The 18,052-nt window shown below is 36.0% G+C and overlaps 1 protein-coding gene across 1 annotated transcript in view; it reads right to left on the bottom strand.

Annotated features, from left to right (window-relative positions):
- LOC122796777 (macrophage mannose receptor 1-like) overlaps positions 1-18,052 on the bottom strand; it is a 1,798,323-nt gene that overhangs the window by 187,396 nt on the left and 1,592,875 nt on the right. The window contains exon 29 of the mRNA XM_044065505.1: positions 14,441-14,557. Within this exon, the coding sequence (XP_043921440.1) occupies positions 14,441-14,557 (117 nt within the window). The remainder of the gene's footprint in view (positions 1-14,440; positions 14,558-18,052) is intronic.

The raw sequence follows: 18,052 nt of genomic DNA, 5'->3' as shown, positions 1-18,052 counted from the left end.
TTAGTGTTATCACACAATTACATATTCTACGAAGGAGAATATTATAAGCAAACCAGGGGGGTGGCAATGGGGGCCTCTTGTGCCCCCATATTTGCCAACTTGGTACTTTTTGATTGGGAGACTGAATACATTACAAATACTAAATGGAGTGGGTACATGTCCTGCTATCTTAGGTTCCTAGATGATATTTTTATCGTTTGGAAGGGTAGTCAGTGTGAATTAGATGAATTTAGGATATATCTTAATTCCTGTAGTGAAAATTTTAAATTTACATTCAATATTGAGAAAGAATGCATTCCCTACCTTGACACCCTTATAACTATGAAAGAGGGGAAATTCAAATCCAATATTTTTAGGAAGGCTACCTTTAGCAATTCATACTTACACTTCTCGAGCAACCATCCTTATAAGCAAAAGAGAAACATAATAAAGGGACAATGTATTCGAGTGGCTCGGATGACTTCGGACCCCATAGATTTGGATAGGGAACTAATGAAAACAGGACATTTTTTCTTAGATCGGGGGTATCCATGGAGCATGATACTTGACACTATACAGTATGTAAAAAAATTAAGTAAAACTAGGTATAGACCTTTGTTGGGTATTACAAATGAAGATGCTGACAATTGTATTGACAACAGAAAAGATATTAACAAATACAGTAAAGCATGTATTTTAAGATATACACCTGAATGTGAGACAATTAAAAACATCATAAGAAAAAATTGGAATATATTAAGGGCAGATGAAACAGTATACAAAGTTGTGGGGGAAGGACCCACCTATGTACACAAGAATGGAGATAACATCAAAAACCTGTTAGAAAAGAAAATTAAAATCAAAGGTACATCAAGGGACATTTTGGGTACCAGAAGATGTGGAACATGTTCACAATGTCAATACATAGTGAACAGTCCAAGCATTAGGTTAGAGAATTACAACAATACAGTAATAAGGTTCAAAGAAGGGAATTGTAGATCTAAGTACCTAATATGTTTAGCCAAATGTACACAGTGCGCATGTTTCTACGTAGGCAAGACCATCAGATGCCTACGAAACAGGATATACGATCATCTGTATTGTATCAAGAAACATGATGACAAAAATGCTTTATGGAAACACATTAAGGAGAATGAAAAATGTGGCACTTTTCATTTTGGTATCTTAGAAATAATTAAACCCAACAGGAGGGGAGGGGACATTAAAAAGATAGTAGGGGAAAAAGAAACCAGGTGGCAGATTTTGCTTAATGCATCTGTTTATCCTGGAATAAATGAATACATATCGGTTAAGCCCCTGCTATAAAATAAAACAAAATATATATATTTTTTACACACGAGATTACATTTTTTAGAACATGTGTAAAAAAGTACAGAGTTGTTGTATGATTTTATTAGAGTTTTTTATATAAGTCTATTTTAGAAACTTTTTATATAATAAATGTTTTTAAAAAGTACCAGCATGTAAATGAAACTTAGTATGGAAGGGAATGAATAAAATGTAGCACTAGCACTTTAAATAAGCATTTGGTCTTGTGGGATTCAAACCATGTGATGAGAGATGGGATTATAAAATGACTAATTTATGTATGAATCTTTGTTCTGAAGAAGTCTTGGATGTAAGATGAAAGCGCTTAACTTTTATTTTATGTAATAAACTTTGTTGAACTTTGTGACCTGTGGAGTGCTTTGGAAGTGCTGGTGCAGAATTTGTGGATGCTGTTATACTAGAACTTAATCATTACTGTGCTTATTGGTGGACTGTTCTGGTTTTCGTTTCTTTTTTACCAATTGTTGAAGTCAGTCATTTTGTCCTTGTACTGTGGTATCATTCTGGTTGATGGCAGGATGCTACTCAGGGCTAGGGTCATACCTGCCTGGGCTACAAGATCGGACAGCTCCACCATGTCCCTTTCATGTAGTCCAGGGAGGTACGTCTCAGGTCATTCACACCAACATGGACAATGACAGAGTCATATTTGTACTTGTTGTGGAGTGACCTGAGTGCATGTGTTATGTGGCGGATCCTGGCACCCGACAGGCAGCTGACGGTAACTTTCTCCTTGTTTAGCCTGGCGAGTGGAACATCAGTGTGCCTGACTATAGAGTCACCTATGACTAGAGTGTTGGGTACATTGTTATGCCTTATGGGCTGTGGTTGAGTGGCCCACTGAGTTTGTGGGCTATGTGTCATTTGGGTTGTGTTAGGGGGGTGGTGGTTGCTTGTGTTTCTGCTTTGGAGGTCCCTGTTGGTTGGGCAGGTTTTTACTGAGAGCCTCCATGAATGTAGGTGTGTGTTTTGTGTTTCTATGTGTGTGTTTTGGTGGTGTAGGTTTTGAGGGACTATATGCCGAGTGTGGTGTGGTGCAGGTGTTTAGCTTCTCCTCTTGACTGTCTAGTCCAGTCTTAGGTAAAGAGAGCTTTGCTTCCAGTTTGGCTATATAAGTGCATCTCTAACAGGTTGTAGTGTTTAGTGGTTGGAAGAGAGGGTTGTCTGTGTATATGAGGCAATTGCTGCATTGCCCCAAGGTGCCCAGATTCATCAGGTAGACAGGAGAAAACACTGGGAGCTGACCCTTAGACATGCCTGGATAGGTGCTTATTTGTTAAGTACTAGAAACTGTTTTCCACTAGACAGTGTAAAAGTTGAGTGCTGTAGTAATTTGTAGCTTATTTAGTGCTTACAATAAGTTCTGAACAAGTGTTTAGCTCAAAGAACAGACGAGTGCTGAAACTAAAAAACTGGCTTGTTCTAAGAAACAAAATTAAGCTAGAAGGCTTCCCTCCAACACAGAAAGGCTTGGGGGCTTAGAAGCCCACAAATAGTCCTGCACACAGCAAATCTGTATCCAGCATGCTCTAATTATGCAGGTATTTATTTACCTGTACATCTTTTTTATGTATACAAGTGTCCAAACCAGACCCTGCTACTAGTAAATTAACGTCCAAAAAATTTAAAGAATCTTCCGAAAACGTCATTTCCAATTTAAGAAATTCACCAGTACTATTCAAATAGTCATAGAAACTCTGTAATTCTACAGCAGTACCGTGCCAAACCAAAATAATGTCGTCTACTTTAGCATTTGTAGAACAAGACTTTGGATGCATATAAGTTGGCATTTCCATACAGGTTAATACTCTCCCATTTTCCCAATGTTAAATTCGCATACGTATTGGCTACAGGAGTGCCCATAGCCATTCCAGATATCTGAGGATATACTTGTTTATTAAATGTAAAGACATTATTCTCAAAAACTAAAGCTAAAAGTTCACAAATAGTTTCAATATTTCTAGCAGGAAGACATCCATGTTCCTGCAAGATCTCACTAATACAATCAAATTCATAACTATTTGGAATCACAGGAAAAAGGGATTTTATATCTAATGTCACCAAAAGCAGATGGTCATGGGCACAGCTGTTATACCAGGCATGCAGCTGTGTTAAGAAGTCACCTGTATCCTTAATCTAACTCAGTGCATACTTGAGATAACTCTTTAAGACATCCTGTAGGTAGACTGATATAGATTCAGTCATCCATCCTTTCCCCGATATTGTCGGTCTCATTGGAGGTTTCATCAGGAATTTATAAATTTTGAGAAGTCCATAAAGCACAGGAATGGTTGGGCATAGTACACTTAGAAAATGAAAGATGTCAATGTCGAATGGTTGGGCATAGTACACTTAGAAAATGAAAGATGTCAATGTCTATATCACCCATCACCTGCAAATCATAAATACACATATTTATTTTGCTAATCCTGACATCTATTTCTTTACCACTAATGGGTTTAAAAGTCTGCCTATCTGATAGTAATTCAGTCATAGATTGCACATGTTGTTCCATATCCATTATTACAATGGCACCTCCTTTATCAGCTTCTTTAATGACTGTTTCAGTGTTATTCTGCAACAATTTCAATGTCCGGGATTCTTTGGCCGTGGTTATATATCTTTATAAATCTTTTTCTATCAAAGATCGCGGATCTGTTTTTCACAAATAACGGTGGTGCAGCGGTTAGTGTTGCCACCTCACAGCAAGAGGTTCTCTGGTTCGATTCTTGGATGGGGTGCCTTCTGTGTGGAGTCTGCATGTCCTCCCTGTGATTGCGTGAGTTTCCTATGGGTGCTCCAGTTTCCTCCCAAAGACATGCAGTAGGTGGATTGGACACTCTAAATTGGCCCTAGGTGTGTGTGTGTGTGTGTGTGTGTGTGTGTGTGTGTGTGTGTGTGTGTGTGTGTGTGTGTGTGTGTGTGTGTGTGTGTGTGTGTGTGCCTTCTGTGGAAGGTTGGGAGCTGGGCTGGCAACTCAACACTGTTAAATTCCAGTGCCAATCATGAGCTGACAGATGATCTGCTGTGGTGACCCCTAACTGGGAAAAGCCAAACAAAGGAGATTAAAGACACTAATAAGAGGATCGCTAATGGGGATGAAAGTGCTACTTCTTTTCAAATGTCTGCTTACAGAACTATTACTATCCTTAAAAATATTTTTTAAATTTAAATTCCTTGAGAGAAAGTTCAAATCTGTGATTGCATTCACCAAATCGTCAGTTCCTGCTGGGACAAACTTAGTCCCATGTGATAGCAAAGTCATCTCTGCCTCAGTTAACTCATAGCTAGAGAGGTTAACAACCAAAGAGCGAGTCGAAGAATTTTTCTCAGAGATTGCTTTATCTGATGTTACTGCAATTTGGCTAGTTGGTATAGCATCAGCTTGACTACTAACCCCTGCATTGAAATGTACAGGAGATGCATCAGGTGAAACAAAAACATTCCCATCAATAGCCGTTGCTACATCATTACTAGCAGATTGCCCCATATTCAGAAATTCTCCCACTGGTTCTGTATCCTCAATTAAGTGGCTAGGTTCATTATTAGATCGAACCATAGCTAATGGACAATTAGATGTTTGTATAGCAGCCCTTTTGTCAAAGGTCAATACAATCTGGTCATTTTGTTGACTAATAGGTTGATCTACAAATCCTATAAGACCATTACCAAATAAAGTCACCCCATGTCCATCCACAGTGTCCCTTATATTCTAGGGGGTTCCTGAGACATCCATATTCTTAGCTGGTATATCACAATCCCTTAAATTATCAGCATTCTCTATTTCCCCATAAAATTGATCAAACCTGTTCCCATCTAATCTAGAAGGGAAGCTTTCTAAACAATTATTTCTATGAATATGACCATTTTGAGCAAAAGGTATAGCCCTATTACAGCCATAACTTACTGAAAAACTCAATAATTCATTAGGTAGATAATTTTTTACCTGCTGGTACTTAGTAGATATTCCCTTAATTGTAATATCAAATTCATTCAAAGTAACATGAGCACAGTTAGAATTTCCTAGCAAAACTGCGCTTCTATCATTGTTCACATTCAGCAAAGGGTCCCCATAACAGTACTCAGCAAAGAAACTGCAAAGAAGCCAAGCAAGGCAAAAACACACCAGGAAACCGGAGACAATGCTGGAAGCTTGAAGCAATAATTTAATATATCCAAAATAAAAGTTGAGCGCTTTCTGCAGTAAAAACAACTGCCTTCATCAGAACATTGAAAGTTTAAAATGCATCACTTTATATACACATACACCCCCAATAAAACCCGCCTTTTTTAATCAATTAACCTATTAAGATTTAAAGAACACATTCTTATATAACAAGTTTAAGCACTTTAAATATTCTATTCAAGACATGGCAAACTATTCCCATTGTTACAATTGCTCACATGTCTGATAGTGATATATTAACTATCCATAACATTACTAAATCCATTTAAAAACCAAGATTAAAGTTGCTTTTCCTTAAGAGACATGTTAAAAAAATGCTCACATATTGCATTTAATGAAAAAATTCATACACAAGCAAAATTAATATCAATTTCTTACATCCTCTTCCCCATACATATATTTATTAGGTCTAGTTCCTACCATAATAACTAAATTGTTAGAAAATTGTGAAACCAAAGTACATACTACAACCCAACATTCAGGTTATGTGCAAAATTTGTGACTTGGTATATATATTTATACTGTTGGAGACAGATTATAAATTCTAAGCCCTAACTAATGGTTTTGTTGGAATTACCTCATTAAGGCCAGGTGGAGTGGCTGCATCTAGCATAATCTGCCATCTGATCTCCCTTTCTCCTACCACAGCCTTAATATTACCCCCACGTGGGTTAGGAATAATAATGTCAAGAATGGCAAATTTGAACATCTTGCACTGAGGATTATTAATTAAATGTCTAGATAAAGCATTGTTCATATCCAGTTTCCTCATGCAATAGGTATGGTCATATATCCTATTTTTTAAACAGCGATCGGTTTTGCCCACATAGTAACTTTTGCATGTCTGGCAAATACCCAGATAAACTATGTGTTTACTCAAACAATTTCCATTGCAAAACCATATCTTGCTTTTTAAATTATTCACCAGTATTACATTAGGTGTATCCAAAATATATTTACAAAAATTACACTGGCCACATTTTTTGGTACCCGTTCTTTTTATTTTGCTGGACCGCTCATAATTAGACTTAATTTCTATAATCCTTTTTAAATTATTTCCTGTTTTATAAACAAAATGCGGTTCCATAGTTACTTTGTCCTTAATTGACAAGTCACTAGTCAAAATGTTCCAGTTATTTGAAATAATATTCTTGACCTCCCTAGTATGTCTACCATACTTAATAATGCAAGCCTTAGAGTATTCATTATTTGCACCTTCCCTTCCACCAAAATTGTTACTGTTATTTTGGTTGTTAACAATACCTACTCCAAGTAAAGGTTTATATTTATGTCCCCATTCCTTAATGACATATCCTGTAATATCCTGAATCATTTTTAGGGGGTACCCTTTATCTGCAAATAATTGCCCAATAAATGTCATTTCCTTTAATAAGTACCTCTCATCAGTTGTCATACGGGCAGCACGGATACACTGCCCCTTAATAATACCCCTTTTGGTGTTATATGAGTGTGCACTACTAAAATGTAGGTATCCATTACTAAAGGTATCCTTCCTATGGATACGAGACTGAAATGCTTCCCCATCACTGTAAATAAAGACATCCAAATAACTGATACCAGTGGAATCATACTGGTGGGTAAACTTGAGATAATCAGTAGTGTTATTAATATAACCCATAAAACATTTTAAATCTGGTTCACCCCCCTCCCACAATATAAAAATATCATCCAGGTATCTCACGTACTTCTTAATTTTGGACATCCACTCAGATTTAAAAATGTATTCTGTTTCCCAATCCAATAATACCAGATTGGCATAGATAGGTGCGCAAGAAGTACCCATAGCAACCCCAGTTTTCTGTTTATAATGTTCTCCCTCAAAAAAGATGTAATTGTGATCCAGGACAATGTCCATAAATTCCATCAATAAAGAAATATCTTCCTGTCTCAGGCCACTCTCTCTATGTATACTGTTGTAAAACCTAACTAGTCCATCCTCCTTAGGTATGCTAGAGAAGAGATCCTGAATGTCAATGGTGACATATATAAGGTTGTTTGTCCATAATTCAGGCTTAAAAATACCCAAAAATTCCCATGAATCCTTCATAATATGATTCACTGTTTTATACATGTGTTTCAACTTATGATGGATCACCTGACCAAAAGGGAAAGCTTTGCTGGCACTACCAGAAATTATTGGACGAAATGGGGGGTCATTAACATTTTTATGCACTTTAGGGATACCATTAATAGTTGCTAATATAGGGTATTCAACCTTCAAAAATCTATACATTTCCTCACTTATTCTGTTCTCTATTATAAATTCCTCCAAATATGAATCTATACGTGCATGAGCAATATTCACCTCATTCAACGAGGATGGAGTGTATTGTGTTGAATTATTCAACAATTCAAAAATTTTGTTTATGTATTTGTCATTATCATAAAACACAATACCTCCACCCTTATCAGCGGACATAATTCTAATATTTTTCTCACATAGACATTTGACTATGTCAAAAATCTTATTTCTACTCTTTTTATCCCCGCTTGAATATTTATATCTGTTGTGTAAGGCATATACTTGAGAATTAACCACATTTTCAAAAGATGTTAAAGTCATGCACATTGGTGGGGTGAATGTACTTTTCTTCTTTAATTCACCCGTTTGTAGAATAGCAGTACTATTTCGATTCTTGAAGAAAATACCCAAATTTAGTTTTCTCAAAAAGAGTTTAAATTCAACCAAAGTATCAGTGATATCTAAACTATAGTCAGGTATAAACTTCATACCCATAGAGAATATTTCGTAATATTCCGCTGAATTTGGATGTGAAGTATAATTAAATATCTTAAAATCACCACTTTCATATAAGTTGCCATTGTTAGCAACTTCCAATAAGCTGTTCCTGTTCATATCACTATTAGGCAAAATGTCAATATTGGTTGAATTAGAACTTCCACTAACCCCAAAAAGTTCAACTATTGGTTGTATCTGTGATTTTTCCAGGCATTTCGCCCTTTTCCCTTCCGTTCTACCATTGTCCATTCCTCTCTCCCTTCCTCTAAAAAACATTCATCATTATAATGAGTAACATTTTCATTAGCAGGATTAGAATGTTTTCTGTCATACTTGGTTATAACATGTTTTTTATCATAACTATTCCACCTGTATGCTGTTCCCTTTTCATATTGTATAATATCCCTTTGTAACTTTCTACACTTTCTTTCGTACGTTTTCTTATATATACTCTCAGCGTACTCAAACTGTTTATAGTATAACCTTTCCCACTGTTCAAACAGCAAATCGTTCTGTATACTTCTATCCATATTCTCAATTTCACTAAGTAACGAACTTATTTTAGAGTCATTACATTCAATAATAAATAAAATGAATTTAGTACCAAACTCATTAAACATGTCGTTACATTTTCTAATGTTGTTAGTGTTCATTTCAACCCCCATGGGTTCCTTAAAAAACCGTAAACCCATCGGTATAACATTGCTGTCCAAACATTTCCTGAGGTACATATTTTCAACTTGAATATTTTTTACCTTTGTAAGGTTATTTCCAAAAGAAAAAATAAGCTTTTTTAAGGAGGTATAACCCCCATCACCTTTTTCCTTCTGAAGACCAGAACCAGACCTAACAAAATCCTTAAAATCTAAAGGCATTTTAACAAAATTGTCCAAATTATAAGTATGCTTCTTGCCAGCATCTTTCCGAAGGCTATTATTTAACACAGTACCTTTATTGTATGTATTAGGAACCATTCGGTTCTTCTCTTCGCCCGCATAAGTCCGCAACGGGTGGTGGCGTTTAGGCTTGGCGCCCAAAATTAAGAATACATCCTCTTCGTTGTTGACCGTTGCAGTCATAGCGTTAATAGAACCTCTTGTGCAACCCGGTAAACTCGTACCTTCCTTCCTCGGCGTGGTTTTAGACGACAATGGAGATGAACATCTACCTTGTCCAGCAGGGATGTCGTCATCGCTATCCTGGCCAATAGAGGATCGGAAAGTTGTAGGAGCAATAAGGTTCGGTTGCCCACTTCTAGATTGAACCGTGCAAGGCAGTGTAAGCAGTTCTACGAGCCGGGTAATTTCGCCTCGTATAATAGCCATTTCTGAGTGTATTTTGTCTATCTCCTCCCGTGTCACGGCGGTAGACAAGTTCAAAATCTCCTGCATTGACTCCATATGTACGACAATAATGAAAAAGAATATCCCAGTGTCCAACAAGTAACTGCAAAGAAGCCAAGCAAGGCAAAAACACACCAGGAAACCGGAGACAATGCTGGAAGCTTGAAGCAATAATTTAATATATCCAAAATAAAAGTTGAGCGCTTTCTGCAGTAAAAACAACTGCCTTCATCAGAACATTGAAAGTTTAAAATGCATCACTTTATATACACATACACCCCCAATAAAACCCGCCTTTTTTAATCAATTAACCTATTAAGATTTAAAGAACACATTCTTATATAACAAGTTTAAGCACTTTAAATATTCTATTCAAGACATGGCAAACTATTCCCATTGTTACAATTGCTCACATGTCTGATAGTGATATATTAACTATCCATAAAATTACTAAATCCATTTAAAAACCAAGATTAAAGTTGCTTTTCCTTAAGAAACATGTTAAAAAAATGCTCACATATTGCATTTAATGAAAAAATTCATACACAAGCAAAATTAATATCAATTTCTTACATCCTCTTCCCCATACATATATTTATTAGGTCTAGTTCCTACCATAATAACTAAATTGTTAGAAAATTGTGAAACCAAAGTACATACTACAACCCAACATTCAGGTTATGTGTAAAATTTGTGACTTGGTATATATATTTATACTGTTGGAGACAGATTATAAATTCCCTAACTGGGAAAAGCCAAACGAAGGAGATTAAAGACACTAATAAGAGGATCGCTAATGGGGATGAAAGTGCTACTTCTTTTCAAATGTCTGCTTACAGAACTATTACTATCCTTAAAAATATTTTTTAAATTTAAATTCCTTGAGAGAAAGTTCAAATCTGTGATTGCATTCACCAAATCGTCAGTTCCTGCTGGGACAAACTTAGTCCCATGTGATAGCAAAGTCATCTCTGCCTCAGTTAACTCATAGCTAGAGAGGTTAACAACCAAAGAGCGAGTCGAAGAATTTTTCTCAGAGATTGCTTTATCTGATGTTACTGCAATTCGGCTAGTTGGTATAGCATCAGCTTGACTACTAACCCCTGCATTGAAATGTACAGGAGATGCATCAGGTGAAACAAAAACATTCCCATCAATAGCCGTTGCTACATCATTACTAGCAGATTGCCCCATATTCAGAAATTCTCCCACTGGTTCTGTATCCTCAATTAAGTGGCTAGGTTCATTATTAGATCGAACCATAGCTAATGGACAATTAGATGTTTGTATAGCAGCCCTTTTGTCAAAGGTCAATGCAATCTGGTCATTTTGTTGACTAATAGGTTGATCTACAAATCCTATAAGACCATTACCAAATAAAGTCACCCCATGTCCATCCACAGTGTCCCTTATATTCTAGGGGGTTCCTGAGACATCCATATTCTTAGCTGGTATATCACAATCCCTTAAATTATCAGCATTCTCTATTTCCCCATAAAATTGATCAAACCTGTTCCCATCTAATCTAGAAGGGAAGCTTTCTAAACAATTATTTCTATGAATATGACCATTTTGAGCAAAAGGTATAGCCCTATTACAGCCATAACTTACTGAAAAACTCAATAATTCATTAGGTAGATAATTTTTTACCTGCTGGTACTTAGTAGATATTCCCTTAATTGTAATATCAAATTCATTCAAAGTAACATGAGCACAGTTAGAATTTCCTAGCAAAACTGCGCTTCTATCATTGTTCACATTCAGCAAAGGGTCCCCATAACAGTACTCAGCAAAGAATTACCTGAAACAGCTGCAACTCCCAATTGCTTATAAGAGGCATTCCCGCTAGGCATCATCGTAACAAACTGGCCTATTATACTATTCTGGAATAGTATTTGGTATGGTGGAAGAGGTTAGGAAACAATGAGAGGTTATCGTAGAAAATGCTGGGGTTATAAATCGTTTTTGGAAGACATTTAGATTATCATATTAGGAAAAAAAGCTATATTTGGTCAATTTTATTATTTTAAGAGATAAGGCTATGGGGCAAGTGTGTACATGGCCCCAAGTGAAAATGAGAAGGTGATAGTACAGTTACAGTTTTGTTTAATATGGGGTCCTACATTGAATAAGGTAAAAAGAGGAGCTTTGAATTTGGAAGAAAAAGGCGTGTGTTAATATTAATGCACACCATATTATTTTTGGTAGTATTGCATTTATACTGGGTTTTTAAATGTAGGAAAGAAGAGAAAGATAATTCAGTTACCAGAATTTTCAATATTAAAAATAATATGTTTTGGTATAACGTAAAGTTGGGAAAAGTGGTAAAGTATGTAAATAATGAGATTAATGAATATCAAAATAAAATGCTGTTGTTGCAGAAATTAGATAGTGATTATTAAGGAAAGGATAGGAGGGAATGGTATTGTGGGGATCTTTTGGAAGGATTAGATATGGAAGTTATTGAAGGTGTAAAAAATGAAAGGAAAGATGCAAGAACATTGAAATATTTCAAGATTTTTCATTCAGATGCTGCATAGAAGGATGACTGATAGGCAATGTATTTCCTGTGAACAATTAGAACCTGAAGAAAATGGTTTTGTGAAATGTGAAAAAAATAAAGAAAGTATGGGATTGTTATGTAAGGAAAATATAATTATGAATACAAAAAGAAGGGAAAATCTACATATGTACATGATTTTTTATGGATTAAGATTGATAAGAGAATGTTCTGGGTAATATTGGAAATATGAAATGAAAGATTAAAATAATATGTTTAATTCAAAATTTAGTCTTTCAGACATTTTTTAAATAATGTTTTAGTTGTGGAAAAGGGATGGAGGACATGATTAGTTAAATGGTTTCAGTGAAGCAAAATTATGCTTGAGTAAAAATAAAAAAGAAGTGACGTAATAAAATAGATGTATACATTGTAAATTATAAAGGCTGTAGATATTGTATAACCATTATGTAAATAGGTTATATAGATTAGTACTAAACTAACTGCCCTTGCGAGCCATTTTAAGCTTAGCCAATTATCCCTTGTGAGACTCAAACCCTGCACCTTGTGTTTTTAAGGCAAACGCCTTAACCATTAGGCCACCCTCACAATCCCTACTATTTTAGGAGGTGCTGTTGGATCTTTTATATCCACTTGAGCAACCATCAACTCAAACAGATGTCCCCTTGGTTTAGTGAATCATCTGAAGGCAGCAGACTCAGGAATGCAGCAGCCCCCAGTGCTGCACTACATCATTGGTAATCCTTTCACCTGCAGTTGGAGTAGAACCTGCAGCCTTCTCGTATTTCAGCACTAAATGTGAGTGTGCAACCTACTGCAAAACTGACAATGCTATATAACAAAAAAATGGATTCTGACTTATTTCTGTCCTGTATTCAAGTTATGATCCACTCCTCTTCCCACAATAACATATATCTGTCACTCCAGAATGACATCATACAATTTGGCAATAATATTTTAGTATTTATCCACTACCCTTGGAATTTTATTTAGAAATCTACATAAAATAAATTCATACCAATACAAGGCAAGCAAAAGCTGCATATTCAATGAAGTTGCAGAATAATCAAGCATCATATGACTAAGGGGAAGATTTCATTTTGTCACAAATTCATCTTTTTGATAGTCCCAACTATATGGGACAACTCTTTTCTAAATTGCTGGCATGATCCTGGATTTGGTTACATTAAGTAACATGAGGGGTAAGGTTAGGGGTGCATCTACCCTGCAAAAAGTTATCCACGGGTTGCAGCAACATTTCAAACAACATCAATTGAGGTTTTAAATGAATGATTTGTTTATATTTAAAGTTGTTGGACTCCTTCTGTATACTTAAGTAATGTAGCCAGTCACAGGCCCATTGAGTGTAACTCATTACTGTTTGAGGAAGATTAAGTGGATCCATCATACTATTTACAAGGTACTGCTGCATAATCAAAAACACGCTGTTAAGAACGGGCAGTGACCCACGGCATTCTATTTAACAGTATACAACAATAAGACACAACAATTTAAAGCATACTTCCACAACAGAGTTAGAATTGTTACATGTGGACATATAACAAATATTATATTTAAACATGAAATAAAATGGATTCAGGGCACCTTCTTGAAAACAATTTAATACAAAATGCCTTCTTTCCCTGAATGACAGAATACACTAAGTGCCTCAGTAATCATATAACCACAAAAAGCTGCATGCACTACCCCCCCCCCCATTTTTAAACATCCATACATACTGCCCAAAACATAATACAACAAAAAATAATATAAACATTTCTACTGCTCTCCCATATGGTGGCCTGTTGCTCCCCAACACCACACTCAGTACTAATAGTAATTGTTCCCCACACTCCATACTTACACAATCACAAGTAAAATGCAACCATATACATAAGTGCTGCTCAGAGATTGAAGCACTTGATAATAAGCAGCTGTCACTCACAGGGACCTTCAATCAGTGGGATTCAAATCACTGAGGACTGTGCCTCCTGCTCTCATGGAAATAAAATTCTAAAACTATATTTTCGTGGAGTAATGCATAGAGCATATCACATTAAGTATAACATTCTGAAGTTTAGCACGACATAAGTTCAAATCATCTATGTGTGTTCTCAATGGTTAAGGAAAAAAAATTGCTTTATACATTCATCACAGTTAATCTGAAATATATGGAATAAGGCAGAAACAATACTACCCATAGAATTTTGACAAATAAATATGAAAGAAAATCTGTAAGATCAGATTGTGAGATTTATACAGATAAAGAATGTATTTGCTGAAGAGTATATTATACATACCATCTACATTTTGGTACAGTCCTATCCAGAATGAGGAAACTTTATCAGATAATAATTCTGTGTTTTGCCAGAGAAATGTTTGTTCAAGGCCATCTTCAATAGAGACCAATGATGCCCCTATAAAATGAATAATAAAAAAGTATATCAGTTTTCAAGATAAACAGATGAAACACATTACAAAGTAAAATGTTCCCAATACTTGAACAAACAACTGAAACTTCTTTAAGTCAAAATTATTTCAATAAATGTGTAATTTTATTTGAATTTCATCTGTGTAGGCAAATGCTGCATAATGCACCCTATATTGACAAGGCAGTGATTAAAATTTTTACTTGATATTCCTAAGTGGCAATGGGAAGGGAGGTGTTAGAGGTCAATGATTACAAACTACAAGTGTCAGAAGCAGTATGTAGATGTTATAGATTTGTTAGGGGGAGGGCTGACATAAAGATTAAGGTGTCAACCTCACAAATACAAGGTACAGGGCTTGATTCTGACCATTGGCAATTAACTAGGCTTATACTAGACTTGCAACAGTCTGCAAACTGATAGCCTAGCATTTACATATGAACCAATATATAATGAAGAACAACTTTTCTTCTAAAGATTTAAATGGCCATTTAAATGATGAACTGGAGTAGAGACTCTGTAAAGGTCAGTTAAAAGCCAAAGGCTGAACTGAATTAAATATTCAACTTACAGTTACTAACTGCTGTTTGGGAGCTGATATAAGAGCAAGTATATTCTGAAAGACTTTGTAAACTTGCTACGAGCTGAAGTGAAACAGGTATGTTGTTAATGTGTATGAACTGTTGTTTGAAAGCTGAACTACAACATATATTTTGTTGAAGGCTAAAAAGTCATGATTAAAAAGCTGAAATAAAACTGAATTGTGACAGTAAATGGGTGTACATTAACCCAATTAATGTTGATACTTCAAATTTTCAAAACCATTTTTTATTTAAAAGTGAATACTGAAGTTAAACACACTGGAAGACAGAAAACAGCATTAAAGAAAGATGAAATACTAGAGGTAATATTGTAAAAGTTTGTAAATCAGCATTCTTATGTTGAATTTAACACAGAGATCAAGTTGTTCAGCAGCTCTGGGACTCCATATCATTGTATCATATTCCCAAAAAATTCCTGTAGAGTGTAACTATATACTTAAGTCCACAAAACACATGTAGACAGTATTGGCAAACTCCAGTAGCCCCTCCCACACTTGTGCAAGAACAATGATTTGAGTCATTGTTTCATAGACATGACTGAATTTGCTTTGTTCCTCTTGAATCTGAGGCTCACCTTTGAGATGATAAATCCTTTTCAGAATTCAGGCGTGTGCTTAACTGTAAAGACTGAGGAATATGTTCTCTCTAGAATTGAAACACGGCCTCCTATACCCATTTTTGAAAATGGAGATCTCAATCTCAGCCAGTCAGTCTAAAGGTACTGCCTCACCCTCCAGCACCACATGAAAAAAACATGTCAAACATGATGCAGTAACAACATCCAGCATCTTTAACATGTCCAGTCAGATCTCATTTACTTCACCGCTTTGACACAGCTGAACTCATTAATCACCTCTGAATATGCCATCTGCTTCTAGAACTGTTTCCTCAAAAGAGGGCACATGCACTGATTTTAACAGTTCCCCAGAATGTGGTTAGAGGCACAACAAAGGTGAGCATATCCACAGGGAAGGTCAGTGCGTCTCTGCTATTATTAACAACAGTCTGAATCTTCTTCCTGAGTCACCAGATGATTTGCAAAAACCTCTCCAGAGGCTATATAAAAGTAATTCTCCTGGTCTTACCAAACTCCTGAAAAAGGTATGCTTTTTTTTAAACAGCCACCACTTCTACTGCCTTCCTGGCTCACATCTCACATATCTCTATTAAATCTGGAGACCCCTCCCTTTTATAATTTACCCTGATGGCTCCCTCACTACTGTTCACCAAAAAGGTCCTTGAATGACAACCATAACAAAAACTAACTACCTTTTAGCCATCTGACAACAGGTCCTTGCTGCTGCCCCAGCTACTGAGTTTTGATCAGAGCTCATTCAGACTTTGCCTTCTCAACCTTTCCAGTTGTATAACAGAAGCTTTTCAGAAGTCTGGCATTGAATTCATCCTACAAAGAAACATATCACCAAATATTTGGCTTTCCTGGATATGCCATTTTGTTGCACAAACCATGTGACTCACCTTTCTACTATAAATGATCATTCATTACCTTAATTAATATACAGATGAGCATTCCTGTGTTCAGAAATAGTCTTTTTTGGTAACTAAAGAAGTCCAAAAAGAATTAATCCATCAAACTCAAAGCAAGATAACAGATATTATGTCAATACAAGTTCTGCATGAGAAATGTTCCTAATGTTAACCATAGTACATCCGGAGATTATAGTAAATCTGGCAATATCAAAAATCTCCAGCTTATTTTACTACAGTTCCCTTAAAGCTATTAGTAATGTGCCAGTATGTTATTACAGATTGAAAGTGTGGAAGTCAGCAACTATGAATGTAATTTAAAACATTAAAAATCAGTTGTGTTGATCAAAATGTCATCCTGTAGACACTTCCATGAGCAGAGTCAAACCATTTTAGACCTATTAGACTGACCTGTTATATATATATATATATATATATATATATATATATATATATTTGCAAAATAATGGAGATGATTGTGACGACCGTGCCCTTGCCCAGCAATCAAGGAGCCTAAATCCTCACCGCTAACAGCAGGGAGGGTGTCTCATATAAGAGGAAAGGATAATAAATACACACAGTAAAGAACAATTTCCCTTAAGTGCACACAGAGATCACAGACAGTCTAGGGCGGGTTGCTCCCTTGCTCTCTAGGTCCCCAATAAGACTCCTCACTGGCACAGCTATAGAGTCTAGATCTCAGCCCAGCTGGCAGCTAACCTCCAGTACCCTCTCTGTCCCACCATCATTTCGTGTCCCTGCCCAGGTAGCTGACACACCACACACACCTTGAGATAAGTATTTATACAACTTCACAGACACTCCTGGGAAAGACTGACATAGATTCTCCAGCTGTGCCCCTTTACCCAGACTATATGGTAGTAATTTCTGCCACCACCAGCTAATAATTATCAGCTACCCAAAGGCCCTTAAAAGGGTGTCTAGTTGTTACTGTGCAATATTATTATCCAATTGGTAATGTGACTATTCAGTCTAAGGCTTATTAGAGTGGCTTATTACAATAAACTCTATAAATATGCAATGTACTCTACAGCTTACTTATCTCTACACAAACCAGCCACAGGTAAAGGTTTTTAAAATATTTAATAATAAATAATGAAAACACAAGACAATACTACTACACCACCGTGATATCTAAGAGTCCAGAGATCACACAGAAACCTAAAACAATACAGTGGGAAAGTTCTGGTATAACTGAAAAATACTTGTCTAACTTTCTCCTAAGTTCCTAGCTCTTACTACAAGAAAACATATTTCTAAGACACTACTTACATAAGACAACAGGCAGAGTGTTGATAAGTGGGATATCCAGATCAAAATGCTCACAGTCTCTCTCTGAATAATAGTTTTTAAACTCACTAACAAATATCTT

The sequence above is a fragment of the Protopterus annectens genome, chromosome 3.part0 (assembly GCF_019279795.1).
Source record: "Protopterus annectens isolate FY-2018-M chromosome 3.part0, PAN1.0, whole genome shotgun sequence".
NCBI classification, from domain to species: domain Eukaryota; kingdom Metazoa; phylum Chordata; order Ceratodontiformes; family Protopteridae; genus Protopterus; species Protopterus annectens.
This window is presented reverse-complemented; position numbering and strand designations above follow the sequence as displayed.